Below are 17,500 nucleotides of genomic sequence, written 5' to 3' on the forward strand. Positions count from 1 at the left end.
GTGCAGTGAGGTCTTTAATAAACATTGCGGTTGACTCCTGAGTGTGCTGAGCTTTGAGCTTAACTTGTACTGCCTGAGTCTGTTTCCTTTGCTGTATGTTGGCTGTCTTTGTGAGAAGGTGACATTTAATTTCCCCCTCAAGGGATTAACCTTCGTGTCATCCTCCCGGGTCAAATTGACCCCGTCTGTTTTGACTGTTCCTTCTTTCCTTCCCTCCTTCCTTCCTTCCTTTCCTTCCTCCTTCTCTCTTTCTTTCCTCCCTTCTTCCTTCCTTCTTTCCTCCCTCCCTCCTTCTCTCTTTCTTTCCTTCCTCTCTCTTTCCTACCTTCCTTCTGTCCTTCCTCCCTCCCTCCCTCCCTCCCTCTTCTTTCCTTCCCTCTTTCTTTCTTTCCTCCCTTCTTTCTTTCTTTCCTCCCTCCCTCCTTCTCTCTTTATTTCCTCCCCATTACCTTCCTTCTTTCCTCTGTCCTTCTTTCCTTCCTTCCTCCCTCCTTTCCTTCCTACCTTCCTTCCCTCCTTCCTTCCTCCCTCCCTCCTTTCTTTCCTTCTTCCTCCCTTTCCTTCCTTCTTCCTCCATTCCTCCCTCCTTTCCTCCCTTCCTCCCTCCTTTCCTTCTTTATTCCTCCCTTCCTTCCTTAACTCGAGGACAACGGGAGGGTTAAAAAAAGAAAAAAAAACACTTATATTCCTGCTTTAAAACTTACGTAATTCAACTTTTTACTCTAAACAGAAAATTCATGAATGACCTAATGGTTCCACAACTGATAAAACGCTAACGCACAGAAAGTCTCACTACGTACAGAAACAATGTCGTCATGTTTGGAAAAAACGGTATCAACTGACATTCTTTCTTCCCACTCCTTTTATCGGATACGTTGTTGACACCTGGGATGTGTTTCTATCTGAACAAGAAGAAAAATAAATAAAAGGTTTAAAACAGAGCAAATGTGCAATAAGTCAGGTCATGTCTGGAGGTGGTTTGGCCCATATTGCATTGTGTTCCTATTAACTCCGACAAGTCAAACAAAAACATACTGACTGCTGGCGAAAAGCAAACAAAGCCAAAGTACTGCAGCTGCACAACAGTGACACCAGTTATGATGTCATCCCATCACAATGAGGGAGGTCATAAAGCCTGTCAATAATATGGTCTATTTGTCATTTGCACTTTTAACCCATACAATGTTCTTTAATTTTTAAGGTCTTGTGTTTTTATAACAGATTTTATATGGTTATGCATACATATAGTTTATATCTTGTTGTTGGCTTTATTTCACTCTTATACCTCTTGTCTTTTTATTGTGTTTTTATTGTCTGCTGTTCGTTGCTTTATTATAACCTGAATTTCCCACTGGGATCAATCATCAATTAATCAATCAATCAATCAATCAATCAATCTATCTATCTATCTATCTATCTATCTATCTATCTATCTATCTATCTATCTATCTATCTATCTATCTATCTATCTATCTATCTATCTATCTATCTATCTATCTATCTATCTATCTATCTATCCATCCATCCATCCATCCATCCATCCATCCATCCATCCATCCATCCATCCATCCATCCATCCATCCATCCATCCATCTAGGACAGAAGGAAGGAAGAAAGGGGGATGGAGGGAAAGAAGGGAGGGAGGAAAGAAGGAACAGTCAAAACAGACGGGGTCAATTTGACCAGGGAGGACGACACAAAGGTTAATTGGAAATCATGAAGAGATATTCCAGTAGAGCCCCAGAATATTAATAAAGAGATGGAAAGGTGCAGAATATGTGTCCTTTCAACTCAGATTAAAATGTGTAACAGCTACGTTGGTCCACAGTGCAAAACACATTAGTTTCACCCGAATGGCTCAAACATTTTGAGATGCCTAAAATGCATTTCTATTGGCCGGCATCCATGTATCATGTCAAGTTTCTGTCCGCCCATCTTTTTTTTTTGCTGCCATTCCTTTTATTTTTAATGGAAAATGGCAAAAACTCTCTACTCTTTGGTCTTCCGCGGAAATCTCTTCACAAACTCCAGCTGGTACAGAACGCAGCCGCCCGTATCATAACCAGAACCCCCTCTATTGAACTCATCACTCCTGCCCTGCAGCAACTTCATTGGCTCCCTATCAAATCCCGCATTGACTTTAAGATTCTACTCCTCACTTACAAGATCCTTCCCAACTTGGCACCATCTTATCTCTCTGAACTGATTCACATCTACACACCTTCCCTAACTCTCCGATCCTCCTCTGCCAACCAGCTCTTTGCCCCATCTGCCAACTTAACTACCATCATGGGGTCAAGAGCTTTCAGCCGATCTGCCCCCCGCCTCAGGAACTCTCTCCCACCAGACATTCACACTTCTGACTCTGTCTCCACCTTTAAATCCCGCCTGAAAACGCACCTATTCAGAGTGGCATACTCTGTCTCACACTAACTATGTAATCACGTTCTTGTTTATTTATTGTACTGATGCACTTTATAGTCACATTCGTATTTATTTCTTTATCTTTGCACTAAACATTACCTGATTTTTATTGTTTGATGTACTGTTGTTGTGTTATATGTGCCTTGTAAGGTGTCATTGAGTGCTTTGAAAGGCACCTTTAAATAAAATGCATTATTATTATTATTGTTATTAAATGCACTGTACTTATATAGCACTTTTCTAGTCTCCACTCAAAAAGCTTTTATGCTATATGTCACATTCACCTATTCACATACATTCATACGCTGATGACCTGCTCATCAGAGGGAGTCTAACCAATCTCATCGGCACGCAGACCGGAGGACGATCTTTAATGATTGGTGGATGACCCGCTCTACCTGCTGAGCCACAGATAGTTTCAGCATTAAAAAGGGTTTAGGTAACATTTCTAGTGAGAAATTGTGAATCATTGTCTATTCGTTTTGAAGTAATCTGAGCTCTTGGCTGCATGAAATTACATTAAATCACATTACCCAAGAGCCTAATCACTGTGAGTATGGAGACGAAAAGTCTGCTCGGCACAAACATGGACGCACACATAGCCACATATTCCTGGAAGTGACACTAAAAGCGAGGATAATACTTCCCGGCAGCGAGTCTTGCGGTTGGACCACCAAACTGATTCAAGGAAGAACCAATATGGAAAGAATCAACCAAGGTTTTATTGAAAGAAGATCGTAAGAATGTTTTATTACATAGCATAAATACCACATCAGCTCAGATAACTACACAACACAAATACAATGGGCCAGATGCAAGAATATGTTCGTATTTTTCTTCTAAAATCTGGCGTACTTTTTTCGTGAGGTGGAATTTACGAGTGTGCCACGACGGATTCACCAAACACTCGTATCACCAGGAAACAGTCGTAAATGGCCTTCGTAAACATGATGAATCCCACCTGTTCTAAATGAACGCGCGTTCCCGAGAATAGTAAATTAACGTGAATGACGCCCCCAAAATACCAAATAAGGTCAGACGACCGGCAGGTTGTGGAGAAGCTCCATTCATGAAAATGGCACTAAAGACTAAGAAGAAGAACTTTACGAGCTCTCAGACTGAGGTCCCGCTCTCAGAAACAGATCAACAGAAACACAGATTATTATTTAGTGTTAGTGGTGGAATTAAAGGTCCTGAGAAAGACAAAGAATGAGGAGAAATGACCCGTGCTGTGAACGCTGTCTCAGCTGTTGCGCGCACCGTCACACAAATAAAAACAAAGATGACTGAACATGAATTATGTCATCAGCCAGGGAGTTAAACTATTACTTCGATAAGCAATATTTCAATTAAATGAATAACAGTTATTAACAAATAGTCAGTTTATATTGTGGAAAAGAAGCTGTGGACAAGTCGCTTTGTAGTTTCGGCCGCTAATATTTATATTGTAAGCTTGCATTATATCATAGTTTCAATTGTCAATTTAAATGACTGATACATCTACCTAAATTGTTAAATAGCCTTCTTTTTAATACTATATGGTCTAATAATTTTACAAAACAGAGTAATGTCATCATGATTATGGATTCAGAAGTGCAATTTAATGAACGGGACATAGTATACACTTGCTCATTGCCTACATCCCCTGTAGTTCACACCCATTACTCAGGAGTCTCTAAAATACTGACAATATAATAATCGCTCAGCCTGCGGATCGACATTATTCATTTCTCTGTTAAGTGGTAGTCAGCATACAGGGATGTTAAAAAGAAAATCCAAGTCAGTTGACTCTGAAGCTCAACAGCTGATGTTACACCTGCTGCCGGACTGCTGTCAGCACAGACCTGCTAACACCCGGGATGACAACGCAGGGCAAGCAGGCAGAAGAAGTTGGAGATGAGGGTAACAGTTCAACAGCTCCTCTCTGTGTATTTGTGCTGATAAACTACAGCAGGTTACATCACTCTGTAGAGTATAGCTACCGTATTGTGCTTGGCTGTATTGTATCATACAGTGTTGTTTGGTCTTGATACCCTTGTGGAGGTGTTATGTGTTTATCATAAGTGATTATGGAAGATGGAAGGAAAGAAGGAAGGAAGGAAGGAAGGAAGGAAGGAATGAAGGAAGGAAGGAAAGAAAGAAAGATGGAAGGATGGAAGGAAGGAAGGAAGGAAGGAAGGAAGGAAGGAAGGAAGGAAGGAAGGAAGGAAAGAAGGAACAGTCAAAACAGACGGGGTCAATTTGACCCGGGAGGACGACACAAAGGTTAAAACTAGGAAAAGACTCTTATGCCACATTACGATATTAAAATTTGCCAAACTAGCCAGGCAGTTAAACTTAGAGACGGCAGAATAATGACAAGTGGGAAAAAGGCAAATAACAACAGGTAGAACACCAGGAAACAACTACTATGTTTTATCAAGATATTACGATTTCCAAATTATAAGATGATATTTAGTCTCTTATCAAAATATCAATATAATATCGATATATTGCCCAACCCTAAAACATAGCAGAAAAAGTAAGGAAATGTGTGTTTGGTAGAGTATTTCTTGGCAATACATCTTATGCGGTTTGAAAGCCTGTTTATTTCCCTTTTAATGCAGCCAGATTTGTAAGGAACATGAATTTGTGGGATGAGTAGCAGAGAGGAGTATGTGGGTTACGCCCATGAGAAATGTGCCAAATCTTCTCTGCCAACACGGAACAGCTTATTCTGCTTGGATGACTGAAGTCTGAAGAAACTAGACAATTACATCCGTGTTTTAACATGTGTTTGCATGTCTCTGCATTATATTATATGCTTCCAAAGTTCACTACATGCCTGTCAAAGTTATTCATTGAGGCTCATAAAAATCTGAATTTTAATGACATTGTTCAGCCTTTATGTGGCTCTTCAATCTGTGATCTATTAATAGACTTCAGACTTCATGAACTGCCTTATCGCTAAGATCTTTATCTGCAATAAGGGAATGATACTGTTAGTTTTATGGTTTGAAGGTACACACTGCAAAGCTATAAAAAGGTCAAACTAAAGCAGTTGAAAAGGATCCAGAGATACCTCAAAAGAAAGCTGAGCAATAGAACAGCAGAGAAAAGGTTGTAAATGAATTAAGTTAATGACTTCTTTACATCCTTGTTAACTGTTCTTTATTGAGTCAGGTGAACTTACCCCTCCACTGACGGGACCGAAGCTGTGTCCAGATTTATCAGGCTCCTCCAGATACAACGTGTAGAAATCTGGTCTGAAGAGAAAGCGACTTTTATTATGACTTTTTTTATTATTGGAATATCAAGTTCAATTGATCATTTAACAGTTTGTTTTCATGCAGCCAGAAATAAATGTGCTGAATTTGTTGAAACCAACCTTTGATCATCTGGCAGCTGCAGCCACTTCAGCACATTGTATACTCTTTCTTCAAATGGCACTTTACTGAAAAAAAAAAAAAAAGGCTATTACTAGATTTGCAACTTCTATTATCATTTATTTCTTGTCCTGCTTTGATTTGGGAGATAAACAGGAGGCATAACATTTGTGTTATTAGTAGTTCCCATAGACATACAGAAAACCATCACTGGATCACTTTGACACTGACGAAAATGTAATGTGATGATTCGTTGATGCATCTTTTTTTCCTATGATTTCTAAGCAGATTTGTGGATGTTTTTGTTTTTTTCCTTTTTGGTTTTGGTCTTTTCATGTGATTTGTAGACAGCAAGAAACATTTTTAAAAAACGCCAGTCTCATCCAGCATATAAACATGTTTGGCTTTGTTTAGATATCCATAAATGTGTACGATGGCATATTAGGGCCATATAATGATAATGATAATGATAATACCGACTTGGAGGCCGGGGGGTAATATTTTGTGAAATAAAGTCATAAATATGAGATTAAAGTCATAAATCTATGAGAAAAAAACCCCTCAACAACAAAAAGGTGTAACCATAACCCTAACCGTTATTCTGCCAACCAGTTACACAACCTCACTTTGCAACGCTGGAGAGACGTCGCTTGTCGTGCATTATGCCTGCAGAGGAAGAACTGTAAAAATACAGTTAATGGTAGGCCGCTCACTATCAAAATACTTGCTCAGGGGCGAACCATTCTGCTATAAAGTCATCTAACGTTCCTTGCCAGAGAGTATCGGGTATCATTCTGTGGAAGTAAGAACTATCAAATTTGAAGAGAGGCTTTGACATGTGGCTATTACAACAAACTGTTAAGGCATTTCCCAACAAATAAAGCCACAGATGTTATGTGATGACAGCCAAGAGGAAGTTTATTGACTCCTGCTGCTGGAACAGTTTGCACTCTCTGACAGGACAATGAGATTTTGTTGGCTGTGTGAGGCCACAGTGACGGGAAAGAGAAAACACGACTGACCTCAGATCTTATCTCTAATGTTAACGTAGAGAACAAGTGCAAGGATACTGCAGCAGGTGTGTGTGTGTGTTTTGTGTGTGTGTGTGTTTTGTGTGTGTGTTTCATTGCTCAGGAAAAACCCATCAGCATAAATATTTGAGGGTTCTTTGACCAACACACTGTCCCTACGTAAAATGCTCATTCATTCACTAGAAATACCGCATGAGGCTCGCAACTATTTCAATATTTTTAAGCTGTCGGACGTCTAATGATTTATAGAAAGAGCTGAAACTTATTTCAAAACAGTTTCCCCTGTGTTATTTGCACGGTGATGTTGTGATGTCGGTAATCAAATTGAAAACACATGATTACGCATGTCAGCGATACTTTTGACAGCTTCCAAGAATGACTCAAGAGCTAATATATAATATATAATTTGACGACAAAGAACATGTAATTCATATTAATAAACTCAATTAATTAAAGTGAAAATAAATACTAAATTAAAGCAAATCCCTTTTTTTTTTTTTTTTTTTTTTTTTTAAATGAAGTGAACCCTTGTGTACTATTCATGGTTAAATTTGACCCATTAAAAACACCCTAAACTAATTCCTTCCAGGTGGAAACACATTGCATCATTTTTTTTAAATAGAGGCAAATTTGACCTGTTCATAATCTATATTAATGTTCTCCTGGGCCATAATATAATGGTTGTGTTTGTGAACGTCTCATTAAGGATCAATCTGTCATGGCTAGCGATGACAAGCTCCTCCCATTGGATAGTTGATTGTTTTTTATTTTGTCATTGATTTCTATTCATTTATTTTCTATCTCAAAAAAGGAAAAACGTTCCTTTCATGTGTCCTCCTGAAAAAGTACTTACAGTTTTACAGTAAAACCCACATCAATAACGTTACTCGGTCTGCATACTTCTCATCTACGCAACATCAATCGTCACCGTCCCTCACTTTCACCAACCTGCACCGCTATCCTTGCAAACACCCTGATCACATCCCGTCTGGAGTACTGTAGATTTCCGAGGAAAACCAAAGAGGAGAGCTCTTTGGTTTTCCTCGGAAATCTCTTAACAAACTCCAGCTGGTAGAGAACGCAGCCGCCCGTATCATAACCAGAACTCCCTCTATTGAACACATCACACCTCGCCAAGTGCTTGCTCATGTGGGAATGTGGGAAATTGTTCTTCCACCATGTTTTTCATTTATTAATCCAATATAAAAAGTTTAAAAGGAAATTAATACACATATTAATTTGTTTTAATGTCAGCATTTTAAATCTTCCATACTGCCTGGAAGCAGAGCACTGATTCTCAAAGTGAATGTATGAAAAGTATGGGACATCATCTGCCAGTGCTATTATAACTTTAGGAAGCAGATTCTCCACAAATATGTGATTCCCGCCCCCACCTCCCTTCCCTTCCCTTCCCCTCGTTTCCCAGTCTTACCCGTTGTAAGGCTGGTAGATGTCGGGATAGCTGCCGTTAATTTTCACATCTGATCCTGGCCAGAAGAAAGTCCCAGATTTCAGGCCTTGATACTTTGCTGTGTGCCAAATCTACAGACAAAACAAGACATCAACTTCACTAAAAAATACATGTCAACACAGGCCACGGTGCATTTAGTCTGCCTGCTACAAGTTTGGGGTGGGACAGTCATTAATGTATATTTTGGCAAGAAGATGACATTTTTCTTGTCTAATCCATGACATTGTTCTCTACGCCCCACATCTATATTTCTTAGAAACAGAGCCTGGCATGAGAACAAACTGTAATTCACAAGAAACCCCTCAGGTGTGCACAGAAATGTGTGTTCTGTCTCTGCTGGCTTCACTGAAAGACTGAACACATCGTACTTAATAACAGTGCTACAGACACTGAAATGTATTGCGCAATTTCAGTTTGACATATTAATTATCACTGAAAGTTTTAAGTGTTTAACCAATTCAGCTGCATTGATATGAATCACCGTACATTTGTTGGTGGTTGGTGATTTATTACCTTTCTTAATTAATCACATGTTTGGATCCAAAACCAAACAAGTAACTGATCCATTTAAAATGATTGTGTGTGTATCCAAAGCCTGATATATCTTATTTCTCTGTGTAGTCGCTGTGCAGCTGTACTGTTCTAATTTTCTGTGTTTTTATTGCTTAATGCTAGTATTATTTTACAAGGTATTAAGGATTTGGTATTTTTCTATTACAGTAATTGCACTGGTAATATCCTTGCACTGTCACCATGGTGCACAATCTATCATACCATAGCATCCTACTACACCACCTCCACTATGCATACTTCCTTTGTCTTCTGTGAGTGTTTTTTTGCATTTGTCATATGTGTTTAAAGTGTTTAAAGTTTGACTGTGTGGATGGTAGTTGGGATGTTCAGACATAATAATTAGGCTACTGTCCTGAGTCAAGATGCAATATAAAAACATCATCCGGTATGTGCACAGTTCAGCGAGAGATTGGTTGTAGTAGTTTTGTGGCTGCTTGATGCATTCATGTGAGAAGCTGTGGTTCTGTGTGTGTGTGTGTCATTACAATCTGTTTAATCTCAGCTCTCATGAAAGTGTGTGTCACTTACATTTTCTTCCTCTTGTAAAGGTATCGTATCGTGACACATCACATGGAAATCACATGATGCGTCATATGAGCGTTAAACCCGTGACACATGCACATGAGACACACTGATGGCGCACAAGTGATGATAATCTATGCATCACCCGCAGCGTGTGTTGACAGAATCAGCACAATGCCAACACTATCAAACTGCAGTAATATGAGAAACTGATTGACGGCAAACATTGAGCAAGTCCAAGAACTAAGTCATAACATTTGAGGAAAAAGGTATATAACATACCACACTGACAGTGGAGTTTGACAATAAGTCACAGAAGCAAAAGAATAAAGAGTCTCAAGATAAAGTCTGAAATGTTTGGAGAAGCTTCTATTTATATTAACTAATGAAACTGTTTAGAGTTAAGTAAATCTATCTATCTATCTATCTATCTATCTATCTATCTATCTATCTATCTATCTATCTATCTATCTATCTATCTATCTATCTATCTATCTATCTATCTATCTATCTATCTATCTACCAACCAACCAACCAACTACAGTATCTATCTATCTATCTATCTATCTATCTATCTATCTATCTATCTACCTATCTATCTATCTATCTATCTATCTATCTATCTATCTATCTATCTATCTATCTATCTATCTATCCATCTATCCATCCATCTATCTATCTATATATCTATCTATCCATCTATCCATCTATCCATCCATCCATCCATCCATCCATCTATCTATCTATCTACCTATCTACCTACCAACCAACCAACCAACCAACTACAGTATCTATCTATCAGTCTATCTATCTATCTATCTATCTATCAATCTATCTATCTATCTATCTATCTATCTATCTATCTATCTATCTATCTATCTATCTATCTATCTATCTATCTATCTATCTATCTATCTATCTATCTATCTATCTATCTATCTATCTATCTATCTATCTATCTATCTATCTATCTATCTATCTATCTATCTATCTATCTATCTATCTATCTATCTACCTACCTACCAACCAACCAACCAACCAACCAACCAACTACAGTATCTATCTATCAGTCTATCAATCTATCTATCGGGTCCCACATGGTTTCAGTAACATGGGCCCTACATGTGAAGCCCACATGGGGCTGACTGTATGAGCCCCATAAGGGATATAAGTGGACATAAACAGGGATAATTGTAGGGGCCCCACCTGAAACCCAGTCAGAACCCACTTGAAGCCGATATGGGCAAACACAGTTGGGCCCACCATGGAAACTGCAGACAAACATATGTGGGACCCATTTGCAGCCCAAATTTAACACTTATGGGGCCCACATAGACATGCTATCTATCTATCCATTTATCTATCTATCTATCTATCTATCTATCTATCTATCTATCTATCTATCTATCTATCTATCTATCTATCTATCTATCTATCTATCTATCTATCTATCTATCTATCTATCTATCTATCTATCTATCCATTTATCTATCTATCTATCTATCTATCTATCTATCTATCTATCTATCTATCTATCTATCTATCTACCTACCTACCTACCTACCTACCTACCTACCTACGTATCTATCTATTTATCTATCCTTTTGTACGAAATAAAGAGATAGTGAAGTGTGGTACGACAAGCTAGCAGAGCTCTAAACAGAACCACATTCTTGCACATCCTCGGTGACGCCTGCATTACACAGAACTACTCTCTAGACACTGAAAACGTGACGCTGTTATTAGTCTTTGTTTCTGTTTCTAATCAAACTAACGTGCCCAAATGTTTCATAATGAAGGAACGTTTCACCCTTTGCAGCAGAGGTCTGCAGCACAGAGGAAGGAAGTAGATATATCAGGCTTTGGACACACACACGCAATATGGTTAGATCATTGTTGATCTGCATCCAATCATGACTTTTGTTGGCAATTCAAAAAATGTGCAGTACATTGCCAGGCACACGCTGTCCTTTAATGAATGAATGAAAACCCGATGGGGCTTACAGGCTGTCCGTGGTACCAGCGAGGTTTGTCTTTCTCTGGACCGGACAGACTGAAGGTGGCATCAAACACCGGGTCGTACATGGTGTTGTCAATCAAACCATTGGACTCTGGATATAGACCCTGAGAGGAGAGGAGAGGAGAGGAGAGGAGAGAAGAGGAGAGGAGAGGAGAGGAGAGGAGCGAAGAGGAGAGGGGAGGAAAGACAGGAGAGGAGAGGAGAGGAGAGGAGAGGAGAGGAGAGGAGAGGAGAGGAGAGGAGAGGAGAGGAGAGAAGAGGGGAGGGGAGGAGAGGAGATAAATGTGGTTGACATTTATTTATCACTTTCACATCAATGAAAGTGAAGTTTGAGTCATGAGTCATGACTGAGTCAGAGTGTGTTAGTTTCGGCTTTGCCTGGTCAGCACACTGTTATTCAATGACATTTACGGTTGGTATTCCCTCGCTCGGCTGCAAACAAATTTGTTTTTTTCTGACAGGCTTTCATAAACAGACACATGATCATTCAGTTGACTTCAGTTTGAACTATGATAGCAGTGAAGATGAAAAAGTTACTTCTTGCAAACTACAAAGGAGCGTATCATTGATATAAATTAAGAGAGTAGAAGAGAGGAGGAGAGATGAGAGGAAAGAGAGGAGATGAGAGGTGTTTGACATTTATTTCGATAAGAATCACTTTCACAACAATGAAAGTGAAGTTTGAGTCATGAGTCATGACTGAGTCAGAGTGATTCATGTGTTGGGCTTTGCCTGGTCAGCACACTATTCCCTCGCTCGGCTGCAAACAAATTTGTTTTTTTCTGACAGGCGTTCTAAAACAAAGACACATGATCATTGACGCTGACTTCAGTTTGAACTATGATAGCAGTGAAGTGTGTGTCTGAGTGCATATTTGTGCTTGTGTAAACACGTAGTCATATCTAGTGAAGAGTTTGCATATCCAGTTACTTCTTGCGAACTACAAAGGAGCGTATCATTGATGTAAATGAATCATATGCTGCGTTGAGTTTATCATTTTAATATATGATCGTGCATCATTTTGGTCAGTTTGGGTTGTGGAACGTGCTCATCGCTATTAAGAAGTTTAGGGTAAAGGTTAGGGTTAGTTGATCATTTATGGCTCAAGGCTTCACTTTTCCCATGTTTTTCTCTGTGGCTGTTTGCCATTGGCTGTAGTCACACAGGATGAAATGTTTGACCAATCATAGATCATTTCATTGTTGCTTCAGAGACTGTAATAGATAAGGTTAGTTCTTTGTTTGTTGAGATTATCTGATGTTACTCTGTGTGTGTTCTGTCTCCTTATTGCTCAATAATAATCATTTAATCTTCAGCCCAGCTGTGTTCTGTGTATCATTTCATCTTTGTGTTAAGTGTTTACAACAAGACGATGCATTAGTCAGGGTTTTGAGTCTATGGCTGCTCATTCAAATCTGATTCCTTCTCATATCCACATTTTTAGGCCTGACTGTCCACATTGTTTTTAGCAAGTGTCCAAATCGGATTCAGACTGGGCCACATTAATGACCAAACTGACAGGTTGCTGTGGCAACGTCGTCAGAGCGGAGGCATCATCTAGCGTGTATTGTGTGATGTCATATAATTGCGACAGCAACACGAACCCTCGAGCTTCGCTTGAACAGAGCCATCTGGAATTTGGTTTGGTCCTCCCGGGTCAAATTGACCCCGTCTGTTATGACTGCTCCTTCTTTCCTCCCTTCCTTCCTTCCGTCTGTCCTTCCTCGCTCTCTCCTTCCTCTCTCTTTCCTCCCTTCCTTCTTTCCTTCCTTCCATCCCCCTTTCTTCCTTCCTTCTTTCCTTCCCTCCTTCCTTCCTTCTTCCTCCCTTCCATCCTTCCTCCCTTCCTTCCTCCCTCCCTTCCTTCCTCCCTCCTTTCCTTCCTTCCATACTTCCTTCTTCCTCCCTTCCTCCCTTGACTCGAGGACAACAGGAGGGTTAAGAATTTGGTTTGGTCCTCTGTCCAAGGACTGATGTTTTGGACGTCCTCCATTGCCTCCATTGATATCAGCTAGCAACAACAACTGGAATAAGCGCGGGTCTGGTGTTGCATAGAGTGACGTAGCTTAGAGACGTAGAGTGACGTCACGGACAGTCAAAACCGATTTGAGTGTTTGGAGCTGTTCAGACTCAGACACATCTGTCCAAATGAGATTAGAAACTACCTCCCAAAGGATTTTATGTGATTTATGACTGTTCAGACTTCATTAGAGCCATCTGGTTCCAATCTAGGATTTTTGGCTTGCAGTCTGAACGCAGCCTTAATCTACTTGTCTTAAATCCTTCCCATTCGTACTACTGTGACATCATCCCGTCCTCCAAAAATGGACGTTTGCTGGATGTTTGATAATCACCGGAAAAAAGAGCGATGACTGTAATTGCTTATTTTGCCGCTTTTTGTTAACGTCACATCCCGCTTTGAGTAAACCCAATCAGAGGCAACCTCAAACCCCATCCAGGAATTTTCGGGGCTGCACAGAGTGCATAACCTAAAGCACGGACTATATTCCTCCTTAACCGATCTGGCCTAAATCTGCACCAAAATGCATTGACGTTGGGAGTTATGATTATGATCTTGTTTTTTTTGGATTTGAGCCTTTATTATTTGAACTTTCATTTTCAGGAGCTACACACTGTTTTGGTGCTGGGCATGTTGTGACTGGCTTATTACATCATGACCGTGCATCACCGAAAAAACAAGATTAACGTCTTCAAGGGGATTGTGGCACTAAAGGAAGCATTGCTTTGTGTGATTGTTCTGTATCTTTACCGTAACGATGGTGTAGTGATTCGGGAACGTCTTGCTGGGAAATGCTGCCTGCATGTACTTAGTCGAGGTTCCACACGTTTCTGTAAAGACATAAACAAGGGACAACAACAACAACCATTAGCCTGTTAGGGGAAAAACAATTAAGCAGTTTAAACCATCTGGGTTGATGATTATATATGCATCATCATTTTGGCACACTCACAAAGTTGCACATCTGTAGTGCAGCGGATGCACAAGTAGTTATCAGTTTGTTGCAGTTATGTGAAAATGTAAGTGACACAGGAAAAACAGATTGGATGCTTGGAAAAAAAGGATCACCAGTCATTTAACTGCATGATTAAAGTTGTTGTTTGGCTCTGATTTTGTCCTTATCTCATCCTAAATCTTCTGTTCAGCCAAAACAACACACTGCTGTGACACATTTACAATCCCAGGTCTCCACACACACACACACACACACACACACACACACACACACACACACACACACACACACACACACACACACACACACACACACACACGCCACAGATCCAATCTAAAGATGACTCAGCGTTGGTGAAGTGTGCCATGAAGGAAGACTATTCTCTCCGCTGCAGTTCTGCACTTACACCTTTCAGGCCAATTTAATTGTTAAATGTTTCATGTTGCACTGAAATAACCTGAAACCTACAACTGCCAAGAAGAAATGAACCATGAAAATCGTTAATAGTATGGGAAAAATATTATGTGGATGATGGAGCATGAAAATTAGGCCACAAGAGAGGAAACCCTTACATGATGTTCATATTCTGACTCATAAATTCCCCATTAGTTATTAATAAATGTTTGATACATCCTTAACCTTCGTGTCGCCCCCCCGGGTCAAATTGACCCTGTCTGTTATGACTGTTCCTTCTTTCCTCCCTCCTTCTTTCTTTCTTTCCTTTCTCTCTCTTTCCTCGCTCCCTTCCTTTCTTCCTTCCTTCCTCCCTCCCTCCTACCTTCCTTCCTTCCTTCCTCTGTCCTTCCTTCCATCCTTTTGATTCTTCCCTTCCTTCCTCCCTCCCTCCTTTCCTTCCTTCCTTCTTCCTCCCTTCCATCCTTTCCATCCTTCCTTCCTCCCTCCCTTCTTCCTCCCTTCCTTCCTTCTTTCCTCCGTCCTTACTTCCTTCCTTCTTTCCTCCCTCCCTCCTTCTCTCCTTCCTTCCTCCCTTCCTTCTTTCCTCTGTCCTTCTTTCCATCCTTCCTCCCTTCCCCTTTTCCTTTCTCCCTCCCTCCCTCCTACCTTCCTTCCTTCCTTCCTTCCTCTTTCCTTTCCTTCCTTCCTTCTTCCTCCCTTCCATCCTTCCTTCCTCCCTCCCTTCTTCCTCCCTTACTTCCTTCTTTCCTCCGTCCTTCCTTCCTTCCTTGACTCAAGGACAACAGGAGGGTTAAATTATATATACAGGGTCACATTAGGAAAAGTCTGGGTTAAATACAAACATCTACAGTATCTGAAGGTATTTTGCAAAAGAAGATGTGATAAAATCCAGCTGTTTTATTTCACAGTGTGCATCATTCTATGAGTACGGGAGTACGTGGCATGATGAATTTCCTGCAAGACATTTCTTTTACGATCAGAACATCATTCGCATTAAAAAAGGGAAATTAGGTTTAGGGTTACTAACTGAGTTTGTCCAGAACAGGGATGAGTGTGCTCCACGTCTGCAGGTACTCAGCTCTCAGTCCGTCCAAAGAGACGAGGAGGAGAGGCTGCTGCTTAAAGCTGAAGAGGGGGTGGGGGGTGGAAACAGGAACAGAAGATTATAATTAGAAGCTTATAGTTAGGGTTCCAGCTCCTAGTTTACGCTCCTAGTTACGGAGCCCCTGAGGGGACACGAGGCAAAAAAAAAAACCAAGGTGGAAAAAAAAAGAGACCAGTTATCTCAGGATCCTGAAATAACTATGTCGGGATCCCGAGATAACAAAAATTTATCTCAGGATCCCGACTTACCTATGTCAGGATCCCGAGATAGGTAAGTCGGGATGCGTACTTCCGGATCAGTTCAGCAGCCATCGGGATAACTTAGCTTCAAAAGGCAACGTGGAATCATGGAGGAGGATTTGGATTATCTTTATATTTGAGGCCAAGTTCGAAATATAACTATATGAACTGCTCCATTGTTGTTGTTCTTGTCTTCCATGATACCAAACTGACCCGGAAGAACATTGACGTCACTATGGAGCACCTGAGGGGACACGGAGAGCAGGGGAAAAAAATCTGTACTTATCTCGGGATCCCGAGATAAGTACAGATTTTTTTTCTCGACCTCCATGTCCCCTCGGGGGCTCCGTACCTAGTTTTAACCACAAAAGAATGAGAAATATTAAATATTTCATCCACCTACAGTGTGTTTAAGTCGACTTATACTAATAATTACTTCATTTAAAAACATCAAATGAAAAGAACATCTTTTGGAGTATTTCTAAATTTAGATTTAAAAAAAAAAAAAAAATATATATATATATATATATATTTTTTTTTTTTTTTTTTTTTTTTTTGCATTTCCAGCCTTTTGATCTTTTGCATGACGTCTTACCCTGCTGGACATTTGGGCTCTGCCAGGTTCTCACACACGTCTTCCACCCATTGTTTCTCTCCTGCAGAAGGCATAGCAACACGTTTATATTCAAATTTCAAGCAATCTGGAGGGTTTGGTTTCTATAAATTAAGCGTTGGGCCACTAAAAAGTTGTGTTTAATATAAAGTGTCTCTGCTAGGATCATATATTTATTTTTAAGCCTCTTAATAAACTTTATACTGAGAGCAATACATCATTTCCAACCAGCCAAAGAGCTTATGAGTCAATTGTTTGAATAAACAGAAATGAGATTTGGCATCAGATCATATTCAGCCTTGCATCAATGCGTAACTGAATAGGACTCAACAAGGCCAAATGTCTATTTTAAACCTAACAAAGAAAACATAATCTACTACATGCTGCTTATAATAATAACACATAAAGACACTTTGGTTTGACTGTTTTTTCAGGGCTGAGAAACATAAATTACTGCAGATTGAAGTCAAAAACATTTTACAGTTAACCTAGATAGTATTTGCTGCAATTGCAGGGTCAGGAAGTTCACTTTGGAAATGTAATAGATTACTAGTTACTCTGTTTAAAATGTAATAAGTTATGTAACTATTTTAATAACTTAATCAAAGTAATGTATCTTATTACATTTGATGACTTTTCTAATGTTCTAACCAATGTTTTCAGCTGTTAGTGTAAATGTTCCCTCCATCTGTCCTTCCTTCCTTCCTTCCTTCCCTCCATCTGTCCTTCCTTCCTTCTTTCTTTC

At 39.8% G+C, this 17,500-nt stretch overlaps 1 protein-coding gene across 1 annotated transcript in view; it reads right to left on the bottom strand.

Annotated features, from left to right (window-relative positions):
* Window positions 1–17,500, bottom strand: part of LOC133996799 (venom phosphodiesterase 1) — a 58,636-nt gene that overhangs the window by 32,734 nt on the left and 8,402 nt on the right. The window contains exons 5-11 of the mRNA XM_062436383.1: window positions 16,738–16,798; window positions 15,826–15,923; window positions 14,177–14,256; window positions 11,391–11,510; window positions 8,253–8,362; window positions 5,792–5,857; window positions 5,597–5,669 (exon numbers count right to left, since the gene is read on the bottom strand). Coding sequence (XP_062292367.1) covers window positions 5,597–5,669; window positions 5,792–5,857; window positions 8,253–8,362; window positions 11,391–11,510; window positions 14,177–14,256; window positions 15,826–15,923; window positions 16,738–16,798 — 608 coding nt within the window. The remainder of the gene's footprint in view (window positions 1–5,596; window positions 5,670–5,791; window positions 5,858–8,252; window positions 8,363–11,390; window positions 11,511–14,176; window positions 14,257–15,825; window positions 15,924–16,737; window positions 16,799–17,500) is intronic.

The sequence above is a fragment of the Scomber scombrus genome, chromosome 16, assembly GCF_963691925.1.
Source record: "Scomber scombrus chromosome 16, fScoSco1.1, whole genome shotgun sequence".
NCBI lineage: Eukaryota > Metazoa > Chordata > Actinopteri > Scombriformes > Scombridae > Scomber > Scomber scombrus.